Source organism: Notolabrus celidotus, chromosome 2 (assembly GCF_009762535.1).
Source record: "Notolabrus celidotus isolate fNotCel1 chromosome 2, fNotCel1.pri, whole genome shotgun sequence".
Taxonomy (NCBI): domain Eukaryota; kingdom Metazoa; phylum Chordata; class Actinopteri; order Labriformes; family Labridae; genus Notolabrus; species Notolabrus celidotus.
In genome coordinates this window covers 15,892,172-15,917,958 of record NC_048273.1, presented here as the reverse complement: position 1 = coordinate 15,917,958, position 25,787 = coordinate 15,892,172, and the positions used below count along the sequence as shown (strand labels likewise).

Below are 25,787 nucleotides of genomic sequence, written 5' to 3'. Positions count from 1 at the left end.
ATAGAAAAGCTTCATGGACCTGCAGTTTGAGTTTAAAAAGACCAAGAACTGTACAGCAAGTTCTCAAACTTTTCAGCTTGCGACCCCCAAAATATAGGTGCTAAAGACTTATGACCCCCACTGTCCCTCAAAGGGATTTAATTTGGCTTCATTTAGATGGTCTGCGGAAAATTAGCCTATGAGCATGTGGCTTTGTTTTCTGTGCCTTTATGAATCGACCTACTGCTACTGATGCTTTTGATAATTAACTGTTCACTAACCCTAAACTTAGGAGTCATCTGGAAACAAAGAAAGGCAGAAAACTCATTACATTTTCTATTTTCAAGGTTTTTATTTCAAAGTTAGCCACTAATTTGTCGATATTTTTTACTATAATGGGTAAAATGTACTATTTTTAGATAACTTAAAAAAAAAAAACATTCTTGAAGACATCTCACGACCCCCCATCTGTGTATGGCGACCCACCAGGGGGTCCCGCCCCACACTTTGGGAACCCCTGCTGTACAGTATGTCTCTCGTCTACAAGTTTTAATTCCTAATGTTTGCTTTCATCACAGTAGTGGGGCAGTTTTGTGAGTGTTTGGCGACACAGTCCGGCTGAGGAAAGCAAAAGGAGAAGTTTAGATAATGTGGACTAAACAGGTTGCAGACAGCCGCGTAACCTCCGCTGTAAAGTAGACTAGGTTAACCAGGACCTTAATAGTGCCTTCAAAATAAAAGGAAACATTCCGCTTTACATTTGTGCTATACAGAAGAAGCATATAGTTTTACAAACTTTGTCTATTAGGTCAGCTCTGGCCAAAATCTTCAAATAGTGCGTGTACGTTTTCTTGTAATTCAAAACAATTTTACTTTCTATTTTGTTGCAGTGTTAATTTATTTTGAAAGTACTTGCCGGAAATTGTGTTCTTCCATTAGATGCCACTTGATAAATGTTGATTTACACCTGAGGAGAGAGAGAGAGAGGGAGAGAGGGAGAGGGAGAGAGAGAGGAGTGATCCGGACTCTCAGTGAACGAAGGGAACTGGACCGACGACATGACCCGTCTCCACCTCAGAGGCATTTTTCTCACTCTGTCTTTGGCTGCAACGGTGAGTACTTTACACCAGATGAGTCAAAGTAAAGATGAAAAATGACTTGTTATACATCGGAGAAAACTTTCACTTGTCATTATACGAATGTAAGAGGGTATTTAAAAAAAAAAAAATATTTAAAACATTGCCAACATATTCAGAAACGATGAACACCCACATTTACAAAAATAAATCTTCATGCAAAAGATCAGACACCCATTGGTCATTTTTTTCTTTTTCTTCTATTTTCCATTAAAGCCAACTATTTGACATTATGGCATGTTGAGTTTTATTAAGTACATATTTTAATGCCTGCTTTTATTTTAAAATTTTGATCTTTGTTTTTATCAGACATAAATATATTTAATTTCAGACAAGTTGGCTTTATGACATTGTGGTGGACATCTCACTTTTTCAAGTGAAAGATATCCATCACTCAAAATGGGTATTGCTCTGGGTTGGCATTTTATCGATTGTTATGATTGCATGATTTGATATGTATGTAAAACATAGTGAGATGATATGTAAGCATGTGTTGATAGTATTTATTGTGTTAATGCATTCAGATAGGCCTATAACAAATGTATATTCAGAAATGTCTTCATAGGTCTGCATATATGATGAGGGATGATGTAACTTAAAGTGAATATTTGAATTTTTTCATTTAGTTCCATGAAAATGAGTTTTCTCACAAATTGGGTGATCTCTCCAAGTAAAGTGACTTGTTTGAAATCAGGAGAGTGGGAGTGACTGATTGACTTTCATCCATTGATGGCTCAACTTTATTTACTGTTTGCAGCATTTGATCAATTTGTCTTTGCCAATTAACTTTGAAGTAACAGGAGAGGCAGCAAACCATACGCATGCATGCGCTATCACAAGCTGACACTCACAACAGCGCTCACCTCGCTGATTTCCATAATGGAATATAAATATGAGAGGCACACAAACAGGTGGTGTGATGATCAGCGTGACGGAGAGAGAATGGGAGACACTCATCACCGGGCTCCTCTTCATTCTATTCTTTTTTCTGCTGAGGACTGCAGAGAATTAAAATGAACTCCAGGGTCCAGAACACACAAAAACATGCACACACATTTAAAAAATCCACTGTCTCTAAAAGTAATCTAACAGGACATGACTGGTCTCTCTTTGAATGGTCAGATATAATTGAAATTCTTTTGGAATCACCAGAAAAACAAAAAAAAACAAAACCCCCAAAGTTTTTTTTTTTTAAATTACAATGATCAGGTCATCTTTTTAGAAGCATGGCAAAAAATATATATATTTCAATGTCCACACATGCACACATGTTTTATGCAATCAGTCTGATTTACACCCCAAGTGTACAGTTTAAAAACAATGTTATACGTCAGTTTAAAACATGAATATGCTTTTTGGAAGAAAGTAGCTGAAAAGATGAAGTTGTATGTTTCATGTAAAGTAAGTATAAACCAAAAGTTAGTCTACATCCAGCAGGCAGATGTCTTCAAACAAACCCATAAAAATTGAATTTCCTGTTTATGCAAGGCTTCATTAAGTGCTTGCTGGTTCAAGCTTAACTTTTGACACACAGATATGAGACTCTTATCAATCTCTACTCTCACTAAGAAAGGGAATAGATTCATTTCCCTTATGATGCTTATCTTGCATAATTCATAACACCTCTGAACTTCAGAGACTGTCAGTGCATGTGCTCTCTGACTGACTGACAGAACATGTTTTATATTTATACCGTGCATCACAAGCCTGAAAGTGCCCCTCATTTGCTGTTGAAAATAGAAGGCAACATCTGCAGAGTGAGCCCAATCCAATGGCCCCCTTTTTTGGGTAGTTAGTGGATAATGGGCTTCACCTCTCAGAGAACATTTTTACATCAGACTGCACACTAACCTGGCAGTGGGAGGAGGGTTTTGGCTTTGTGTTTAGTTGCATGGATCATAGTTTCCAGACTTACTTTATGCAGCTCCCCTGTTTCTTTCTATAGCCTTTTTATGTCTCTTAAATGCTGCAGTGTCTCCTTTCATTCAGGGGCATATCTAGAAGGGTGGCCAGGGATGGCATGGGCCCCCCTTGAAATTTGATTGGCCACCCCTTGTACAATCTCAAAGTACAAAAATAATGATTGTCTATTTGACTTGCCTTAAATAAAATCATCTATTTGAGCTGTGATGTAACAGACTACTGAAGCATTTTCCTTTTGTTAGTTCATAAAAAAGTGACTTGGCAAACATCTACTTTTTGACTTCTTAAGGAACTTAGTCTAAAAAATGTACATGTTGCATATCTGTTGTGTTACTTCATGAAGTTAAACAATTATGCAGACATGTTGCATCAATTCAAAACACAAGAGCTCTGAGTTACAGCAGATATGATCAGTGGAGATGAAGGCCAATTTAATGCTATTAATGTGTGTGTGCAGATAAAGGCTGTTTTCTAAACGGCCTGCTACATACTACATATGAATGTAATATGCAGTACGTACAGCATACTGCATACTGCATACTGCATACTGCATACTGCGTTTGTAAGTCGTATGTAGTATGACTGTTCTGTTGGATCTGTTTTGCAGTATGCTGGGCCGGGTGTCACTGGATTTCTGTTTTTTGGAAAATGGAAGTAAACAACGGCCAATCTGATAGCAAAACTGCTTCATTAGCATTCACTTATGATTTAAAAAGTTAGAAGTGGTTCATAAGGAATTTAATAATTTTCACAGCACCTAAAAACTGAGTGCCCCCTGTCAAAAAAAAGAAGAAAAAAAATAAAAGCGGAACATTAGCACTGTGCATTGTGGGAAACTGTACGCCAGGTAGACTGGTTTGATGCATACTGAGACATTTTCCCAAATCAGTACAACATCTGGGTAGTTTTGCCATACTGCAGATTTTTCTCCTGTTCACATACATACTGAATTTTGGCCAAATCAGTACATACTACTAGTATAGCAGGCGGTTTTGAAAACAGCCATACTTGTGCAAGTCACTGCTCTGGTTGGGCCACCCCAGTTAAAATGTCTGGACACACACACCAGCTTTGATCCCCTTGTGCAATTGAGTTGCATGAGCACGTCATGCACCCTCAGTGATAATTACCTGGTCTTGACTCTTTCGTTGTTCCTCACCACCTGCCTCTCAGGGCTTTGCTCACATCCATTCACAGGCACGCCATATCAATGTAGGATAAAAAATCTCCACAGCGTCCATGATTATCTGACACACAATGTCCCCTTGATGTGATGCTTTTATTCTGTAGCGCTTAATGGCAACAATGGGTGCATACAGATTTCAACTTATGTATAAATGCTTCAACAATGGCAGTGTTGAATCTATTGTGACAACACAACCCCACTTTAGCAAAGAACAATATGCTGCTGTATCGTCTTATATGTCACATATTGAAACACACTCGCTGTAAATTGTGGTCTCCTGAAATCAATGTGACTTTAAGAAGGAAAATTAATCCTTTTCAATGCGTCCCTTGCTTTCCTTTGAACAGGGTGAGCAGTAATTGCTGCGTCAATTTCAGAATAACACCTCTCATTAAATTATTATCAATGCATTAGGAACAAAGAACAGGCAGAGATCTGGTCAGGTTGCTTTTTAACATGTCTGTTTCTTATTGATGGGAGGAAAGATGCTGCTGAGAGCTGGCAAAATGATTCCTTTAAGAACAGAGGAGAAAAATGTGTTTTTCGGCCCAGTGACTGTCAGGGAGTTAGTTTTCTGAGTTTATCCTTTTATTCTGAAGTCTAAAGTGGTTTGTTATTCTGCACAAACACAAAATTGTATTTTTCTCACCAGGAGTCACATTATTTGTGCCTGTGTATGTGTGTGTTTGAGAAAGTTCAAAGTGAAATTCGAGGGAAAGGTCAGAGGTGAGTGATTGTGTTTGAGAGACACAAATAAAAAGTTTGGGTCTAAACCATTTTCATTTCAGTTTGGTTGTTTTTTTTCTCAAATACATCCTGCTAAATTCAAGTTTTGACACGCAACATTTTGAGTGCAAGTTCTTTGAATACTCTGGTTTTGCTTTGGATGGAAACAAAATGGTAGAATGTGGTTTGCAATAGGGCATCAATGCAGCTTGACTGAATAAGATGACACGGGTTGTTTTTTTTAATCTACATGTAATTTCATTAGAGTATTCATTAGTTCTTTAGTAATAGAAATGGTTTATTTGTTTCTTGAGCTTTCTTTTTTTAAAGAAGTCTCTATCCAATTCTCATTTCATCCTGATCCTACAGTAATTCTGACTCTCTCAGTTGCTGCAATAAATCCATGTCAACCCTAAATTAGTCAGCAGGTTTGGATTCCAGTGATTTTACAATCAAAATCACAAATGTCGATTGGTTCAAATCTGTCCACAACATTATGATAATAAAAGCGAAATCAGTGCAAGGCATGCTCAGCTATGTAATTTTATATAATAGCTCCAGGTGGGCATGGAAATGTTTACCACACATAACTAGCGCATCCTATTGGATCTCAGAGAGCCAGCGAGTGTGGAAGCTGCAGTCCTCCAGAGGGAGTGTTTCTGGTCTCGGAGGAGTTCATCTTCTGAAGCTTCTTTTCATTCAAAGATTGGTTGCACTTGTTTTCCCCTCGAGCTGTAAGTGTTATAGAACTGAGCTGAATACAGGACAAAGGTTTGTGCTGTACGCTTATCAATAACAGAGATGACTTTCTTAAGAGTGTGTTTGTGACCTGTTGCGTTGCTCTCAATGTTTTATTGAGTATGCATGTTTGAAAAGAAGAAGAGAGATCATTAAAAAGCTTCAGATGTACTCTGCATTGGGTTAAAAGGCTGAACACTCTCTGAATATTAAGTGAATTTGAATATGGAGGAATTTTATGATGAAATATCTGCATCTTTATTTTTCAATTTAACTACTTTTATTTTGTTTTGTCTGCATGCACCCATCTTTTCTTTTAACATGCAGAATTGTGCTCACAAATCAAATTACACATTTCACTTCCCAGACACTGAAATGAGTAAATAATGTCTTTAAGGCCCATGCAGAGACTTGAGCTCCGATTTTTAAAAGAAGAGTGTGTATTTTTAATTACTTTTAAAACAAATGATGCTCCACAACTGACGAACGCCACCATTAAAGCCTTATAATTAATCTTGAGCTACAGTAATCAACATCATGAATATTTCACATCATGCAAGTTCATCTCATGTTTTATTTGCCTGAATAAAAAGGATCACTAATGAACGAACCATAAAGAGCTTTTTTCTGATGCTGAAATGTGAAAGCAGCAGATATATTTTCCACTTCAGCAGCATTACCATGGAAGTGTTTTATAAGATACCACACATTGTTGTGGTATCACGTTGTAGTATTTGTGATTATGTTTTGGGGAAACATAATTCAGTCCCTTGAGAATTTTGGTTCCACTCCAATCCTCGGTCCATTGCTGAATGTCATCGACACTCTGGCCTCCAAAAATGTCTGTTCTTTCTTCAGTTGTCAAAAAATAATGTTACCAAGGAGATAATTAGGGCAGTGATAAGATGTCCATCACAGCATACGTAGTATGTCATTTTCACACATTATGTTTATAAGACACAGTCAGACAAAGTTAACCAACATTGTACATTTAAATAGCGACATTAACCTCATCAGAGACAAATCATATATTTGAAATTATCAGCAAGCTTAGATTTTTGTTGAATAGGATTCCATTAATAATTACTTTTACCCTCAGTGTCAACAGTTTAATATTTTTCTTGAGATCTTACTATTAAGGCATGCATGGCACAGTTTTGACATTTGGAGTTGGCAACTGGCCACAACATGAAGACTTGCAGTGTAGGCTCACTTGCAGTATGACAGTGTAATAAATCAAGATTGTGTGATGCTGACAGAGGCAAACACCAGACTGTAAAACAGCAGTGGAGGTCTTGCCAACTAGACGTTGCCGTGTCTGCCAAACACAAGCCTTCTATCTTTAAATCCATTTTGTGCTTTTGACAGAATGCTTCCTCCAGACAAGGGCTGAAGCACAACTCCCCTCCCTTCCCTGTACTTCACTTCTCAAGGTCAACAACACCTGGCCCATTAGCTTTTACATTTAAAACCACATTACATTATTTAATGGGACACACAGAAATGTGTGTGTGCAATTAATAACAATGAATTATACCTGTGACCTTCATACATTTTGTATGCAACTGTTCACAGACTACGAAAAATACCTTTAACACACTGCAGAGATTTGAGGTAGAGCAAAAGGACTATTTACCCCAAAGCATCGACTATCCTTTCACCTTTAATCCTCAATCAATATAACCTGCTGATATCATCTTATCATCCTTCATCTTCTATCACATGAACTTTTCCTTATTTTAGTTAAATGTCATTCAAATGCAAATCCAGATGTTCTGCTATGATTTGACATCTGAGAGAAAGCTGCAGAAAACCAGAGGAAGACTCTTTACACTAAGTGGATGGAACTAAGACTTTAGGATCTCTATCTTTAGGGACAAAGTTGTGCTATTAAGAAGTGAGGAAAATGTGACAAAAAGGTTTATGTTTCAGTGGCAAGGCATTTCCTGTTGAAGGTATGGCACATGATGAGTCTCTGCTCTTTAAAGACTGACATATACTTTGATTCCCCCTGAAATGCTTTTTCCATGTAATTGCTCCTTGAAGAGCATCCTCTCTTTCTTTTCTTACACACTATCTTCTTTCCTATGCCTAGGCTTTACCGAGCTTGCACCCTGAGTGTGAGTTCATATTTCAACTGGAAAGAGAGGAGCAGCACTGCCTTCAGTACATCGCAGAGCAGGGAAACAGAAGCATAGAAGGTGTGTTTTTGGCAACTTGAAGCTTGGCTGTAGGTGTGTTATGAAATAAACTGTTTTTTTTTAATATAGAACAAAAGCCTACCTAAGCTGACAATTTTAGGAGAACAGTGGTTATTGGGGATCTAATATGTAGAGCACATACACAATATGTGATCTATCACTGTAAATGTGTTTATAGTGGAAACCATTAGGGATAGTTATGTAAGGATTTATGTTCTAATTCACCCCAAGATATAGATTGTGCTTGACGATGTACAGCACTACCCTATTTATCCCATAATGTAGTGTGAACACTATTTAAGCCAAGGTTTATGTTATGGCTTCAAGGAATGCTGTTGAATGTTTTGTGCATGATACGCTGCATTAACCCCCTCTCTATCTGTATGAGTATGTACAGTACATTTTAACTTTGTGGTTTTCAGTGGTGTATGCCAATGTGTAAATGTGAGAAAAACTGTTCTGACTGACGAAAACATGCATTTTTAAAATCTGCTTTTCATCTTCATTCATCATCCAATAAGGTTGTCAACCATTCTGGGATGCAGTTGTGTGCTGGCCTCATGCAGTCATTGGGGAGACGGTCCAAAGAGCTTGTCCTGCAGTTTTCTCCCTCTTCAGAAATAACACAGGTGAGTTAAATATCAGTGGCCACCGAGGTTCTGATGGATAGTTGGTTCATTAATTCAAACCACGTTGTCCCAGTGTTGGTGAAAGCAGCATTACATGATGCAGAGCTCACCCAGCAGCGCACCGTCAATTTGCCGCCCAAGAGACAGCTGGTACTAGACCTACTGCCAGATCATCAACTTCCTTGTCCCTTCCCCTCTGCTCTGCTTGATTAAACATAACTTTACCTAACCCTCTCAAATGCCCTTATCCACTCACTTATTCAATCACTCAGAGACCTCATAGTGGTCTTGCCTTGGGCCTCAATATGACTAAAACCACCTCTGGACCATGGATAAGAATAAGAACAACAGCTAAAATTGTCTGTATTGAAAATACTTGGAGGCCTCTTTGTGGTGTTTCTACACTTCAGCAGCAGTACCCAGGAATCATTTGGTCTTTGCAATCCATGTACTCCTTCAAATATGCCTTGTGTTTGTAGGAAAATAACTACTGGTCTTAAATACTTTTCAGAATTTCTGGAATTCAGTTATGGATTTTTAGTTTGGTGTTGCACCCCATGACTTTTACTTCTTTTACCCATCTGGCCACCCCTATTAAACATTTCTGTGGGCGCCACTGTTAAAAATACCATGCACCGAAAAATGGCATGAAATGAAAGGCTAATGCTTGTAGGTTATACTGGTTTATGTTAGGTTGAATATTTTCTGGTTTTCGGCCACTTCCATATTATCATACTGTTGGCCTGGATGCTGTCCTCAAACAAGTATGTGTGAATCTTGTAATTGTGTTTGACTTGAAATAATGCAGTTGAATGCATACATTCATGCATTGACAATACTTATGTAATAATGTTCACATTTCTCTAAATAATTGAAAATGTAAACAAGATGTCTGCACTGGAGAGCAGTGATTCTCAAAGTGGGGTCCTGGGACCCCTGGGGGTCCGTGAAATAATTAGAATACATTTCTAATATGTTATAAAATTATGCTGTCATTACAAAACAGCATATACACCATTGTTATGATACCATTAGGTAGCTTGAAGGAATATGTCAGTCTTGCTAATGTTAATTTTCTGAAAGCTTTTAAGATCAATTACTTGAAAAGTATAAATGCTGTCATGTTGAGTCCACAAGGAATAAAACAGCCCAATATACAAGTGGTATTTACTTGATTCAAATTGAAGTGTTATCTGTTTATCACTACGGTACAGGTCTGAAGTATTTACATTGATAAGTTTTACAATACAAATAGTTCAAAGGGGATCTAAGAGTGAAAATGGTAAACATGTCTTAATCTGCGTTACAATAATGAGGGGGTCCTTGGACAATTTTCTCACCTGTAAGGAGTCCCTGGCTCCAAAAAGTTTGAGAACCCCTGCTATAGAGAGCCAGGGGGTCACTCAATTTAATGGGAAGTCTCTAAAAAACTTTTTATAATGAAAACAAACATTTCCTATCTTCTTTTTCTTGACAAGTTAGAGATTCTAATACAAAGAATATAGCTTGATGGCTAAATTTACTTTTTTATATCAATTTTTTATATTAATATCCTTTTTTACCTCTTTCCTCAGGTTCAGTGAGCCGTAACTGCACCACTGATGGTTGGTCCAGACCTTTTCTTCCGCACCACATTGCCTGCAGTGTGGATGCTGACATCCCCGAGGTGAGGGCCCTTCTTGTTTGATTCAACTCAGTCTAGCTGATAGACTGCACTACTGCTGGTAAAAGGATCAGCTCGTTTGATTTGCTGCTTAGTCCTCAGCTCTATTGCTAAATCCATCAGCTGCCTTTGACCCAATCTTTGCATTATCTAAGCTTGGTATCTCTTTATCTGCCAACCTCTGGTTCATGTCCTATTTCTCAGAGATATCTTGAAGTAATTTAGAGTGTATTGGATGTGTCCAAACTTTATGGCTTATCCACAGGGGCGCTTTGATTGATGCTTCAATATATACCACTTCACTTGTTGCAATCATCCACTCCCGTAGTTTCTCGTGCAATTACTATGCAGACGATACCCAGCTCTTCCTATCACTCCCGCCAGCCATCACTTCAGTGTCATCATGCCTTTTGCTTATCTCTAAATGGATAAAAGAATGGCACCTTCAGGTCAACCAATCCAAGACTGAGCTCCTTGTCTTCCCAACCAGTCCCTCTACCACAGATCAATATCCAGTTTAGATCAACCAAACGCACGCCCACAAAGTCTTCCTGGATCCTGCGGTTCATGATAGATGACCAGCTAACCTTTGAGGTTCTCATGCCCTCATGTGCTCACTTGTAATAATTTGCCCTGTACAACATTTGGAAGATCAGACGCTACCTGTCAGAGCATGCTACAGAACTCCTGGTACAAGTTCTTGTAATTACCTGCATTGACTACTGTAACGCCTTACTGGCAGGCCTCGCTGCATGCACATTCAAATCCGCTGCAAATGATCCAGAACGCAGCAGCATGACTGGCTTTCAACCAAGCCAAAATTTCATGCATCACTGTGCTGTTCTTATCCCTTCACTGGCTGTCAGTTGCTGCTTGCATCAGATTCTAAACCCTGTTGCTTGTTGCTTGTTTACTAAACAACAACAAAAATGGCTTCTACCTACCTGAACTCCCTCGTCCAGGTCTATACTTACCACGCCTATTACGCTCTGCCAATGAAAATCACCTGGCACTCCCTTCACAACAGAAAATAAAGCCATCCATAGAACCATTACAACTTCATAAACTATTGGTCAAATGAATAGTAACAGCTTAGCGTACAACAGAGGGAGGCTTGCCAACCACTGATCTTTGGACAGTGTACCATACTGAAAAATGGCTATCAAACTAAATAGAATCCACCAAGCTACTTTCCACCTTTGAGAAAAAGTAAGCTCCAACTCTGTAATGAACACTTCAACTATTGATGAGAGTGATGCTTTTGTTGATATTGATGATGATGATATCAAAGATGTTGTTGAGGTTGATTAGGGTGTATTCATGATGATGATAAAAATATTAAAAAAACACTGCTTCTGTTCACCCTCTGCACTGTCTCCTGTGTACTACCTATCAACATCGTTCAATCAGACTTGAAGCTTGTTTTGCTTACTGATGTTGTCCTCTCTTGTCTTGATCCTTGCTTGTGTTGTAATTACTCTCAGATGTACCTCGTTTGGACAAAAGCATTCACAAAATGCTTTTTTAACATTGTATCATTGCATGGTTACTGAGAGTGAAGCTTACTGAAGATGTCAGACTCGAAAATGAGAAACTAAATGAGAAAGGGGAAATGTGTCATACTACAAGAGGTTCAAAAGGTCCAGATGTCAGCCTGTAATGAATTGAAACTGCACCTATTTCTGCTCTATTTGGGTAGTTGACTTTTGAGTATATGTTCAGCGGCCAGACGCCTTTAAAATGATGAAAATCTCCTTTGATAAAAAGTTTGCCTCATGTGAAAATACTTTTTAAGGTACGAAATGGATAGGAAGTCAGTAATCAGGTAAAAGCAGACATTATCATGTTTCACAAAGCGAGAATAGAGCTCAAACGCTCTGAACGTTGTTTTGTGGGATGATTTTCAGAGAGCTACTTTTAGAGATATGAAGAGCACCTTTGTCCACAGTTAAAAAAAGGCTTTTAAGGTTTCTGATAGCCAGGGTGGAAAGTCTCTAATTACAAGTTCTGGTGGTCCTGTTATTACCTTTTCATGTATTTTTGAGTCAGTTCAATAATTGTATTTTTCCAGCCATTCTTGACTTTATGCTGTAGCCATCTCTTCAGTAAAGCTGAGCCTCAAGCTTTTTTTAATAATTTGGACACTTTCACAATAAGTTGACAGCATTTCAGTCGAATGTCTTTTATGCATAATCTTTTCATCCTCTTGGTTTCAGACAGAACAGTCATACTTTGCCACAGTGAAGCTGATATACACCGTTGGTTACAGCATCTCTCTAATGGTGCTGACTGTAGCTGTGTTGATCCTCCTGCTCTTCAGGTATGTAATAGATTACAGAAAAAAGAAATAAATCTTTTGGTCGTCTGACAAAAAAAAAGTCTATTTCATTGCATTTTGCATCAGTAAGTAAACCCATTCATTGATGGCAGACACCTTAGCAATGGAAGTCACAATTGCTGTGTTTCTTTATACTAAATATTACCAGGGTAGTATTTGATGCATGCTGATAAAAAAGCTAATGCATGAATCTTTACGAATTGTGACTCCTGGGCCTCAGGGTCCTGAGTTGTGTTTCAAGTATGAAAGTTCTCACACAGCTGGGTGTTTTGCCAGGTTTATAATCATTATGAAAGGAATGGTCTGACATTTGGGAAAAATGCTTCACAGCTTCAAGGGTCTTTGACAGCTGGCCACCTGGCTTGTTGGTTCACTGGATGAAAGGAAACCAGTAAGCATAGAATTAGAAATCTCACATAACGAACGGTTTCTTTTTCTCTGCCTATAGCTGGTTTACAATTATATAAATCTACTTCATGCTGTCTGGTTGTGACTTTGTCTAAAATTATACCAAATGACAGTGTTCTTTCTCTGCTATTTGTTTTGGTATCCCCCTCGCTTTTTGAATGCACTTTTTCCCCTAAGCTGACATGCTGCGTGTCAGAAACTCTTAAAACATATGAATTATGGCCATGGCTACAAAAGCTGATCTTATTACTGTGTATTCTTTGTCAGCCACTTTGATCCTTTCTATGCAATTAACATTAAAACAAAAACATGAGTATATATTTTGAAGTTTCATTTTATCTAACTTTTCAACAGGAGGTTGCGTTGTGCCAGGAACTGCATTCATATTCAGCTCTTCATCACATTCATTTTGAAAGCTGTGGCAGTGTTTATAAAGGACGCGACTCTCTTCTCAAATGAAGACACCAACCACTGCACCCTCTCCACAGTAAGATAATGATATTGAGCAGAAGAGGTTTTGGGATTATTAAACACCTCTGGGTAGTTTTCCCTGCTCGTACATTTATGCATCCCTCCAGTCACATACTGCTTGTCAATCTTCTCTCTTTCATACTAATACCTCCTTAAAATTCTCTCTGTGTCCTCCTTTTGCTTCATTTTCTTTCTGCCCAGTTTGCCTGTAAGGCGTCTGTGGTCTTCTGTCACTACTGTGTAATGGCTAATTTTTTCTGGCTCCTGGTGGAGGCGCTCTACCTCAATTCTCTGCTGCTTTCGTCCTTCTATCACAGCCGTCGATGTCTGTGGGGCTTCAGTCTGCTTGGATGGGGTGAGAAATGTTGGAATGCAGCTTACCTGACATTTGTTTTGCTGAGATGCAGAGTTTGGTTCAGATATAAAATACACCACATTAACAATACAGTATGGGCTATTTGAATTATATATGCAGTACTAACTGCATATATAAAAATGATTTAGCTTAAATGTTACAATGAAATGTGAGGACGAAAAGGAAAAAATAATTGATACGGCATGCAATGCTTTAAAATGAATGTTTGCTCAAGGTTAGTTTCAGGGCTAATTAAGAGAAAAAGAAATAGTCTGATAAAATAAAAAGTGGTGACAGCCTAAATTCAGCAAGAATAACACTTTGAATACAAATTACCAAGAAAGTTTGAGTGCACTTGAATCAACGTCTGTTTGTGTTGGAAAGGTTTCTTCTGTTTTGTAGGGAGTGCATTGCTTGCAGAGTGAGTTTCTGTTTGTTTATCTTAGAAAATAGATGTTTTTTTTATCAGTATCCCCACAATTACATTTTTCAGAGGTTGTTTTGCTTCTTGGTATGTACAATTACCCACCATGTGTGAGTTGTAGTTTCCAGTCCATTTACCTTGTAGGATGTGGCTCTTTATGTTGAAACTTTGTACCTTACAATGTAGCTATGAAGCTTTTTTTGACATGATTTATATTCCCAGTTTCATTTCTTTGAAATCCACAAATTAGTTTAGCGCACTGACTGGCATAATTAACAAAAATGACACACAAAACCCCCCACAGTGATGGTATGGGCTATCATCTCTTTGTATTTTGAAAGTCAGGCAGCTTTCAAGTTGATTTTTGGTTCACTCCACAGTGACTTTAGAAGTTTGAACTATAGTTGCCTTCAAAGATCTGTCCCATTTATGTCCCACCCATAAATCACATGATTTATAGGTGACATTATCTAAAGGACATGAGGCCCAGGCTACTTTAGTGGTCAAATAGTGTGTAAGCTAGATGATCATTTCAAATCTTTTGAGAAATATAGTTTGATATTTGTCACATTCAAAGCTTCTTTAGGGACAAGAATCAAACAGACTGCAATTGGCAAAATCTCATGGTAATAATGTTCGTACCGCTAGATCTGTGTGCCTTGACTGGGCGGCAGTGTGAATTTGAATTGGGCGCTGTTAGTTCCAAAATAAAAGCTTCATAAGCAATACAGATATACCAACCATAGTCTGTCAGTACTGACTCCTACAGGTTACTAGCCGGACTGCCCACTGTAAAAATGTTGGGGAGGCACTTTGGAGGCCATGAGAAGATTTCTCAATGCTCAGAGACACACCTGACACAGTCTATGGTGCGGACAAGCTAAGTTACTATTGCTAAGTCTGTATCGCTTCATGAAGCTTTTATTTTATACTCGGCGGCAGTGTGAATTTGCCTTTTGACATTTAAATTTAACATTTAGATTTAACATTTAACATTTAGATTTATCAAACAACATTTATATTTAACATTTAGCTATAACATTTAAAATGTATAGTTAACATTTTATTTATATTTAACATATATATTTATATTTAAAATGTATATTTATATTTCACATTTAGATTCAAAGATTATTTATATATTTAGTATTTTGATGGAACTGTGATTGTACCTTAAATTGATTTTTCACAACCAAATTAAATGTGGAGAAGATCACATATAAATGTGATAAAAATAAGGGACTTTTAAAAACTCATTACTTTTTTATGACGTTTTGGAGCTAAATTTGGAGAATTGTTGCAGTTATTTTCAGTGCGCACAACTTAACAAATGGCACCCCATAATTAGATTATGTTTTTTGGATTATACTTGTTTCTTAGAACACATATTATTAGATCATAGGTCTCACTGCTATTTAATTTGCCATGGAAAAGAATCCAACCCAGTGGTAATAAAGCATTAAATGATGGAAACATTCACATTTTGAAAGTGTCGTGTATACGACCCTTAGAAAAATGTAATAACTGTGTATGGTGTCTTTATGCAGCCGAATCTCGTGAGAATAAATGAGAGTCACCCGCAAGCCTGTGGTATTCATCTCATGAGGATAAGGAAGAGCTACATATGCAAATTGAACAGCCCATGCACCCGTTATCGTTGCGAGCACTTTCACAGCTCTCACATGCAACATTTCTCTGCTCATGAGTGCAACCTTGCAGCCTGTGAGGAGAAAACTACGTTTCAAATGCATGCAGGAGTGGACTGAGTGCATAAATGTTTTCCCTGTGCTCAGTGCTGTCCTGCTTGCTTAACTTTGACCTCCTTGCTCGCGAACAGTTTCCCTGTTTTGTCACTTAGTGGGCAGGCACAGTCACAGTGGTATCACTGAAAATAATTGGTTATACAGTCCTAATTTATGATTTGACCAATTGGTAAGAGTGGTTAAACATTACTTTCTATTATGGTAAAAAAAACAAAAACATTTGTATTGCACAACAAAACAATGGAAATTACAATATTAAATATAAAAGATAGAATGGTAAACATCTGTGCCGGTAATGTCCCTACAGGCTGCTGTTCTCAGCGGTCGCTGTGTTTAACAGCAGGAGGTGCCGACTGCCTCTGTCACTGGATTCTTAACAAAGTCAACGCTTTTATGGCAATTTTCTAGTAGCATCTCATTTAAATATTTCTCATTAATATGAATGTATGCACCATACCAAGGGTGCTTGCTATACAATTAATAAAAGTAGTTTGCGAGACAGGAGCAAGATTAAATCTAACAAAGCAGAAACATAACAGTTTATCTTTCTCGTCTCAGGGCTCTCACATCTCATCATTTCCACTCACATATAATTCAATTAGTGTACTGATGGCATTCAGGTTTACTTTCTATTCCAGGGTAAATTCGAAAAAATTGTTTCGAGAAATTTCCCTAGAAACTACAGTTATATTCACCACTACATTACAGACGTTTGACTGCTCTCATAATTTTGTGCAATCCTAAAGGAGGAGGACTGTATCACTGTAGCCAACTATGTTAAGATGTACTACTGTGACTGTGCTCACACACTGACTTGCAAAACCGAAAAACTACCTGCTTGTGTGCAGAACAAAGTTTTGCACACAGGAGAGCACTGGGCACAGGGAAAACAAACACGTGCTCAGTTGTTTCTGTACTGCACGTAGTTTCCTCCTCACAGGCTGCAAAGTTGCACCCAGGAGCAGAGAAATTATGTACATGAGTTTTGCAACAGTGCTGATAACATACGTACATAGATGGGCTTATTTGTGTGCACAGCTCTTCCTCGTCCTCGCCAGCTCGTGCATCACTCTTATTTGTTCTCACAAGATTTGATAGCTCAATGCCGCCACAGCTGTAACATTTTGCTGAACTGATCAATAGTAGCAACTGAAAAGATTATTCAAAAAATCTAGAGTAGATGATTTGTATCTTTCTGACGCTGGTTTGGGGTTTTCTGTCTACCCACAGGTGTACCTGCATTCTTCATCCTCCTATGGATTGGGTCCAGGGTTTACTTTGAAGACACAGAGTTTGTATAAACTTTCATCTCCACATGCACATTATTTTACCCCATAAAATTAGAGCCCACTGCCTAACCGAGATGACAAGGGGGTCCTGAGATGCCTTCTAAAACAATAAATAAATGATAATAATAATAATGTATAAACCCTAGCCCTTTTTTTTGGGCTGTTCTTATGTCAATTTTTGGATTGGTCTTTTAGTTCCTGCGCGTGGCTGTTAACGTTTAATCACCTCAATCCCCTCACAGTGGGGATCACTTGTCTCTGGCACCACTGTTTGGGGGTGACAGACTGAAAAGTTTGGCAACTCCTGCCTTAGACTTATTGACCTACGTAGGGCTGGGTGATAAGTTGGTAATTATCGTGACATAATTTTTCAATATGAATATACCAAATGTTCGATAAAAATGTGGTATATATAAACCTGCAGGTACACCCCCCAACCACTGGAAAGGAAGGGGGTGCTAAAATGTCTTAAACGCTAGTTGCCACCCAACATTAAACGGAATAAACCGCCATCATTGAACAGCCAATCATGTCGCAGAGTTAGACGTAGGTGGGCTTAAAGACGTTTGTTGTATATTTAAATAAAATTGTGCAAATTATTTAAACCTGAGAAAAATAATAATCTGCAAACTAAAACGTCACAAAAATCTCATCTTACACTAAAGACCTGCTTCCTGTTCGTACCGTCAGAAATTAGGGATTCAAGAACTGAATCCAGATACAAGCTAACAAACCATTTTCAACTCTCATTCGAGGGGCAAAAATCTGTCTTCAAATTTAGATTTAGATGGATTTGATATTTGTCATGGTAATTATTGACATCGACTGATATGATAAGTGATATAGTAATAACATCTTTTTCAATATCACCCAGCTCTAGACCTATGTATTGATGAAGAAATACACCATTAACAGGGAATTTCTCAGTTAAATAAGCTTTCAATCGCACTGACTTTGTACTCTAATTTCTGGTGTCTGTTAAGACTTTTTTAAATTCGTTATTCAGACTTATTCATAATTAACTGCAACTTACAAGAAAAGACTCACCAAAATGTATATTTCATAATGTCTTCCTGAACAGATGTTGGGACATCAATGAGGACTCGCCCTATTGGTGGATCATCAAGGGACCAATTGTCGTGTCCATTGCGGTACATACTCCAATTGTGCTGCAAGAAACAAAATGATTGGTTGTTATTTATGTTCCAAGCAGATTTCAGATTGTTATGCATATTCTTTGTTTACTTTCTTACAGGGATTTATTTCTGAGATCTGGTTAGAATAAATAATTTTGTTCCCTGTAGAATAGAGTGCCAGTAAGTGTCCTGGTCAATTTCACACTTGTCTGCCCATCTTGTAGCATGACATTTAATAATGATGTTTCTGATGGAGACATTTACCTCAGTGCCTGGTGTGAATTTTAGAACATGTTTTGTTCTTGTTTTTTCTATCATCAGGTAAATTTTATGCTCTTCATGAACATCCTCAGAATCCTGATACAGAAGCTCAATCCTCGACTGATCCAGTTCAATAATTCCTCTCAGTACAGGTAATCCTTTAGCTGCAGATGCAGTGTGAGTGACTGAACTCACTGTCATACAGCCTCTTCTACTCTAGTTATTACTACATTTTGATTAGAGAAAGACCTGAAGAAGACTTTTAGGAGCATTCTTCTGGTTTCAGATCTGCTTTTATCGAATTTGGCTTTCATCTTTTGAAATTTTGCCTGTGTGCATTTAGAGTTTATCAGAGACTATTTAGCTTTTACAGTCTTGTGAGCACATTTTCAAAGACCTTTTCAGTTTCTTTGATTCTTATTTACTCAGATAAGTAGACACTTTGATGTGAGGGAAGATACAAGTTGTTTTGAAAAGTGTTGCTACACCAAAGTGGGCAGCAACTTTATTCATTCGGTGTCTCATTCATCTGGACCTCAAACTAGTGAGTCTGGACACGTCTTCCCTCCCTCTTCAAGAGAGGCTTATCAGACTTTCTAATTGAAATAGGCTTCCTAATTGCCTGAAAGTGTTCAGAGACACATCCAGATCTTAAAAAAGGTAAGCTAAGTGATGCTTGACTTAACTGCACCATCTGGATTAATATGTACACGCCAGAAAATTACCTTTGCACTCACATTTTAATAACCTCACTTTGAATCATGCACCTGATGCAACCTTTCCGAGGATAAACAAAAGCTGTGTACAGGCTAACACATCATAAAAGCATCCTCTTTATTCCCATCTACTGATAATCATGTATTCGTACATTACGCCATATTCAAAGCATTCAGAAAAGACATGCACTTATTAAATGACTCCATAAAGGTAGCTTTGCTTTCTTAATTATGTTTCTTTTCTCTTGTGCAACAGACGCCTGACTAAATCTACCCTTCTCCTCATTCCTTTGTTTGGTACTCACTACATTTTCTTCAATTTTCTGCCTGACTATTTCAACATTAACCTGCGCTTCTGCATCGAGCTCTGCATCGGATCCTTCCAGGTACGTACTTGTATAATGATTAATATTCTGACAGTAATATATTTAACATGCTGATATACCCTAAAACATATGCACTCACCTAACCTTACACCAGAAAAAAAAAAACCTCTTGGAGCTCTCTATTCTGTTTTAAACCCTTTTTTAATTGATCTATCATGACAGAGGATCCTGGCACCAGTGATGGACAAGTACACAGCTTCTTTACTTAAGTCAAAGTATAGATACTCCAGGTCAAATATTACTCCAATACAAGTGAAAGTTGTTCAGTCAAATCATTACTTGACTTAAAGTTCTGGAGTATTTGCTTTTAAAAATACTTAAGTATTCAAAGTACTTCTTAAAAAATCTCAAAACTTTGTATTTTCTCAATACATAAGTGCATTCAAGAATACATAGAAGTACATTATGTTTATTAAGAAACCATTACTTGAAATTTCAAAAAACTATACCATGGAATAAAAACAGAAACCAAGTTACTCCAAGCACAGACAACTTAGTTTGAAATGTTCATCTGGAATGAAACAAACGTTACGTAGCTCAACAAGCTTTCTCAGGTTCGACAGTGAATGTTTGTATGTTTGGGCAGAGTGGGAAACAGGGAGAACATTTCAAACGATACTTATCATTTTTCATTTCAAAAACCTATAACACAGGCTGAAGATATGACCATGGGTGCTCAGGTGGTGAATTATAGCCATCATTATCACCTCTAAATGAACTGCCTGATCTGAGTTAAATCTGCTCTGTGTTTGCTCCTTACTTACTTGACTAGAATCTAATGTTTGGATTTGAAATGTATCTTAGTTCACTTTGCTTTTGGCACTTTTGTTGGGAATGCATTAATAAGATTTCCCAGGTAATGAGGTTTCACCTTGAATTTTATTATTCTCCATGCAAATTTCTATAAACAACATTGAGAGTCTACATCCATCTGAGTAGCTCTAGTTCAATACTAATACAACAGCCAATGGCATCCAAACATTGTGTTGCTTGGTAAGAATGATGGTTAACATTTTCACCAGCATACTCATGTTTATTTTCATGTTAGCATTGGCACTAATGAGACTAATTGATTGTGATTCATCTGTACAAAATTAATGAAAATCACATGCTCACAGACTGTTTATATTTTGCATACAATCAGTGCTAGAGCTAGCATCACAATCAAAAAGTCTATGGCTTTTTAATATGATTAGATTTATCACTATTTTTAAATAAATTAATTAATATGCTTTTGAAGCACCAACTTGGTCAAGAATGATTTGATAGTGAAAACCTTTAATAATTGGGAAAAGGCTTGGCAGCAATATGTTGCTGGAAATGTGAGGAAATCTTGGCACAGAGCATGCAAGCACTAAATGACTGCCTACACTTCTCTTCACATGTGGCACAAGCTGGGGTGCTTGCCACATTCCCTGGTCCAATTTTCTTTCATGTCTCCCTTCCTGTGAGGAATTGAATAATTGGAAAGCTAATTACAGTGTAGACAAAAGAAGCAACTTAATACCAAACAAAGTGTCTAAATACATATTACAACACACAGTTTCTGTTTATATGAGAGAAAAGGTAACTTCACCCTGCAAGTTTCTGTACCAAGATAAAAGGAGAGTAGGATATTTTACAGACATTCCCTTTAATGATTGCACAGTTTGCAGCAGTGAGCAGAGATACAGCAAAGCATTCATATCTTTTCTTTTGCCAGCTGTGTGTGCCAAATATAATAGTCTATCATAGTCGTATTCCTCATCACTTTCAGCTCTCATTTGTGTCTGACACTGAAACCATCTTCCCATAAACAGCCATTAAAAGATGCACCCTTTTCTGAAATGTTAATGATTGAAACCGTCTGTCTTCCAGGGGCTTCTTGTTGCAGTTCTCTATTGCTTTCTCAATCAAGAGGTCAGTGCGAGCCACACTACTTTAAAGCAATCACTCAAACATATTCAAGAAATCACACGGATAATTTACTGCTCTCTGTTGCATAATAAACCTGTCTACCCAGACCATTTACCAGTAAGTGAGTGTTGAGAGTTTTCGTGGCTTAAAATGCAAAATAATTAGCTTCTACTCTACCTCTCATCACATAATAAGAGACCTGAAGAGATATCATCTCTCATCATATCAACATCTATTTAATTTAAGATGTTACATAATGTAAAATGTGATTTTTCTTTTGTGTGTGTGTGTGTGTGTGGGGGGGGCTTCAGTAGTTTCTCTTGTAGGAGGGTGGATAAGATGATTGATAGTACTCATATCCCTGTTGAATAGAAGGCTACAGTTAGCAGAAAGTTGAAAGTGGAAACTTCATCGTCTTAATTTATCCAAAGGTCAAAAAATTCAGTCTAGACTCAATAATGAATACAATATCTTGATAAATATCAGTTTTCATGGGAGTAATGCACAGAAGCTATTGTTATGTGTTGCTTAGATTTAATGAAGAACCAATCCTGGGTGGGAAATAGGCCAGTTAATTATAATGAATGAAACCAGGATTAGAATAATACAGATCTTCCAAAGATTTTCTAACCCCCTCCTTTTTGGATCTTCATCCCACATTCCAATCTCCACAACAGATAAAATCAAACCCTGCTGTGCTCTGCACCCTCCAGTCCTGGATTACCCTTGACCCCCTTCCTTTTCGGTCAGACAGAGAATGTTAACCATTTGGGACTGGAATGACTTCCCCTCCCCCTTTCATTTTTCTAGTATTGTATTCTTTATTCTAATGTATGTATTTATTTGCTGTTGAGTGTTGCTTTTATTATTGCTATGTTGTAAGGTGACCTTGGGTGTCCAGAAAGGCGCCTATAAATACAATGAATGAATATAATTATTATTAGCACTTACTTCCTTTCTTAAATCTTGTTGGCTAACTTTAGACATCATCAGAGTTTTAATGGATTTATGTTCAGCTTCTCTTCGTGGAAACCGTCATAATTTAAAAGACAGAGACATTTCTGATCATTTCCCTGACCTTTGCAAGACAACCTGGAACTTGTGGATTTGAACTAAGCACTGGGCCTCCCATCACCCCTAGTGTGATAAGAAGTCAGATGCAGTCATAAATTGCAGAAAGCATTTTAATTTTCTGAATAATTCTGCCACAGACTTGCATAGCTTTATCAAATTAACATACATTTTGAGATATTGTAAAAAGTACTTTGAATACTTAATTATTTCTAAAAGCAAGTACTCCAGGACTTTAACTCAAGTAATAATTTGATGACACAACTTTCCCTTGTATTGGAGTATTGTTTGACCAGGAGGATCTATACTTTAACTTAAGTAATGAAGACTTGTTCCACCATCCACCACTGAGCATAATGTGACGTCTTGCTGCAATCACACCAACTGAGATGATTTTTTTCTACAAAGACAAATTACACAGTTATAAAATGAGTCAAAGAAAAGTACCTCATCTTTCTGTTTTGGTTGTTGGCAGGTCCAGAAAGAGGTGCACATGCAGTGGCTGAGGTGGCAGGAGCGGAGCTATGGTGTGGTGTCACCTGCTGCGAAGGGCAGTCAGATGGACACACCCTTCTAGAGGTTTCTCCACAAGCAGTCAGTCTTGCCCAAAAGGTTTTCTGCTCACTGAATGTTCACAGACGATTGCCTCTGATCTCTTCAGCCCCCTTGTTGGGCTGTGCAGTACACACGATAGCAGTGGTTGTTGGCTTTACACCATGAAGCCTGAGTCTGTTTATTTTCATTCCAAACAGTCTTACCCTGTTTCACTTGCTGTACTTCTTCTGCCTGAATGGAGACTCTGAGGTAGACTGAAGGGAGAGGGGATCTGAAATACATTTTTATCCTCATACATTTCAAGACAGGTTCTGCCAGCTCCTGTTATCAAGTTCCAGTAACAACTTTAGAAATATAAGCTTCAGATGTGTGTGATAGAATGATAACTTTTAAACAGCTTAATCTAACCTAAAATAATCCTTCAGTTAGCAAGTAGATAGTTTCTTGAATTTGATGTCACATTGTCAAAAAGCACTTCAAACAGTATGCTTTAAAGCTTAAAGCCAGTCCAACGTACTGTCTTCTGTCATGCTTTGTAGTCATCTTAGCCAGTATGGAGGACAAACTCTAAGCCATACAGTATATGAACATATTAATGGAAACATGCCCTGTAACACTAACATGGTAGTTATTCAAATAATATCAATTTAAGTCTTCACTTTATCTGCTTATATGTTGAAAATTGCTTGTGCATGCTTTAATCAAGAATTATACAACTTGATGTATTAATCTTAAATTGTTTCATTTGTGATCTTTTCATGTTCTAATTTGACAGAACTGTCTCAGTGACAGGAAATGTAAAACAAAAAAAGACTGAATTATTCTACAAACCACAATCCTTTTGTTTCATCTAAGCTTTTTTAATGTAATTGAAACATTTCCATGAACTGAATGTGTAAACCTGTTGCTGTCAGAAAATTGTTTTGTGGTCACTTTTCATTGTTGCTGTATTTAAAATGTTTTCTTGTGTCTATTTTGCGATAAAACATTGCTTTACGAAAATGACAGCTTGTTAAAAAAAATGTTTTCATTCAGCTTTACTGTCGCTCTATGATGCAGACTGTTTCACAAAATGAAAATATTATATCAGTGAGAGAAGGCAAAGCCATAAAAGTCATTTTTGCAACATGTCATACAGGTACAATCATAATACAATACACAAGGACTCATTCAGTTCCTTAGAAACTGACACTCACAAACAAATCCTTTTTCTTTGCATCTTTTGTTTCAAAGGGAAACAAATACTCATGCTTTAGGGCAAGCATCTATAATTAGACCATTTGTTTTCTTGCACATCCTTATTTTCGAATTGCAGCAATGATTGCATACTGACATGTTCAAATACACAAGGGATGCCATTGAACAGTATTAATTGTTGTTTATTTAACATGAAAGAATACATTGTTTATCAGTGAGCTTATTTAGATAACTGTCAAACTTTCACTTTTTGAAAGTTTTTCCCCCAGAAAATTTCGAGCAGCTAACACTTAATTCCTGCATTCTGATAAATATTTATGTGACCAATTGTGGTGGGAATGAGTTATGAAAAAGGAAAACAAAAAAAGATTTATTTATTTATATGTTATTTATTATAGTAAAAAATGAACATAACATAACATACCATAATGAACTACATGGGTATTGAGAGAGAGCCCTTTTTTAAAATTGTATATATCTGAGAGGCATCCAGAGGCCCCCTTTTTTTGCATGTTATATGTTTTAAGGGGCATTGAGAGGGCCCTTTTTTATTAAGTTTTATAAATTGTATGGGCTTCCAGAGGGCACTTTTTTATGTTTTATACATCTGAGTGGAATCAAGAGGGCACTGTTTTATGTTTTATACATTTGAGGGACATCCAGAGGGCACTTTTTTTTAATGTTTCATACATTTTAGGGGCTTCCAGAGGGCACTTTTTTTTAGCATATTATACATAGGGGCCTCCAGAGGGCACTTTTTTTTTAGCATATTATACATAGGGGCCTCCAGAGGGCACTTTTTTTTAGCATATTATACATAGGGGCCTCCAGAGGGCACTTTTTTTTAGCATATTATACATAGGGGCATCCAGAGGGCACTGTTTTTTTATGTTTCATACATTTTAGGGGCTTCCAGAGGGCACTTTTTTTTTTTAGCATATTATACATAGGGGCATCCAGAGGGCACTTTTTTATGTTTTATACATTTGAGGGGCATCCAGAGGGCACTTTTTTTTTTAGCATATTATACATATGGGCATGCAGAGGGCACTGTTTTTAGCATGTTATACTTAGGGGCATCCAGAGAGCACTTTTTTATGTTTTATACATTTGAGGGGCATCCAGAGGGCACTTTTTAACGGGTTTTTTTTAATTGAAGGGCATCCAAACGGGACCTTTTTTGTATTTTATACATCTAAGGGGATTCAGAGGGCACTTTTTATTCTTTAATATATTTGAGGGGCATTCAAAGGGGAACTTTTTTTTTTTTACATTTTATACATTTCTGGGGCATCAAGAGCACACTGTTTTAAAAATATTTTATACAATTTAGGGGCACC

General features: G+C 37.4%; 1 protein-coding gene across 1 annotated transcript; it reads left to right on the top strand.

Moving 5' to 3' along the window:
* The first annotated feature begins 922 nt into the window (after positions 1-922).
* ghrhrl (growth hormone releasing hormone receptor, like) lies at positions 923-24,255 on the top strand. The gene is made up of 13 exons (XM_034711978.1): positions 923-1,091; positions 7,784-7,889; positions 8,411-8,518; positions 10,093-10,184; positions 12,398-12,501; positions 13,282-13,414; positions 13,600-13,753; positions 17,171-17,231; positions 18,311-18,380; positions 18,687-18,778; positions 19,599-19,728; positions 21,586-21,627; positions 23,171-24,255. Exons 1-13 carry the CDS (start codon positions 1,038-1,040, stop codon positions 23,270-23,272), a joined length of 1,248 nt encoding a protein of 415 aa, XP_034567869.1. The 5' UTR covers positions 923-1,037; the 3' UTR covers positions 23,273-24,255.
* The last annotated feature ends 1,532 nt before the right edge of the window (positions 24,256-25,787 follow it).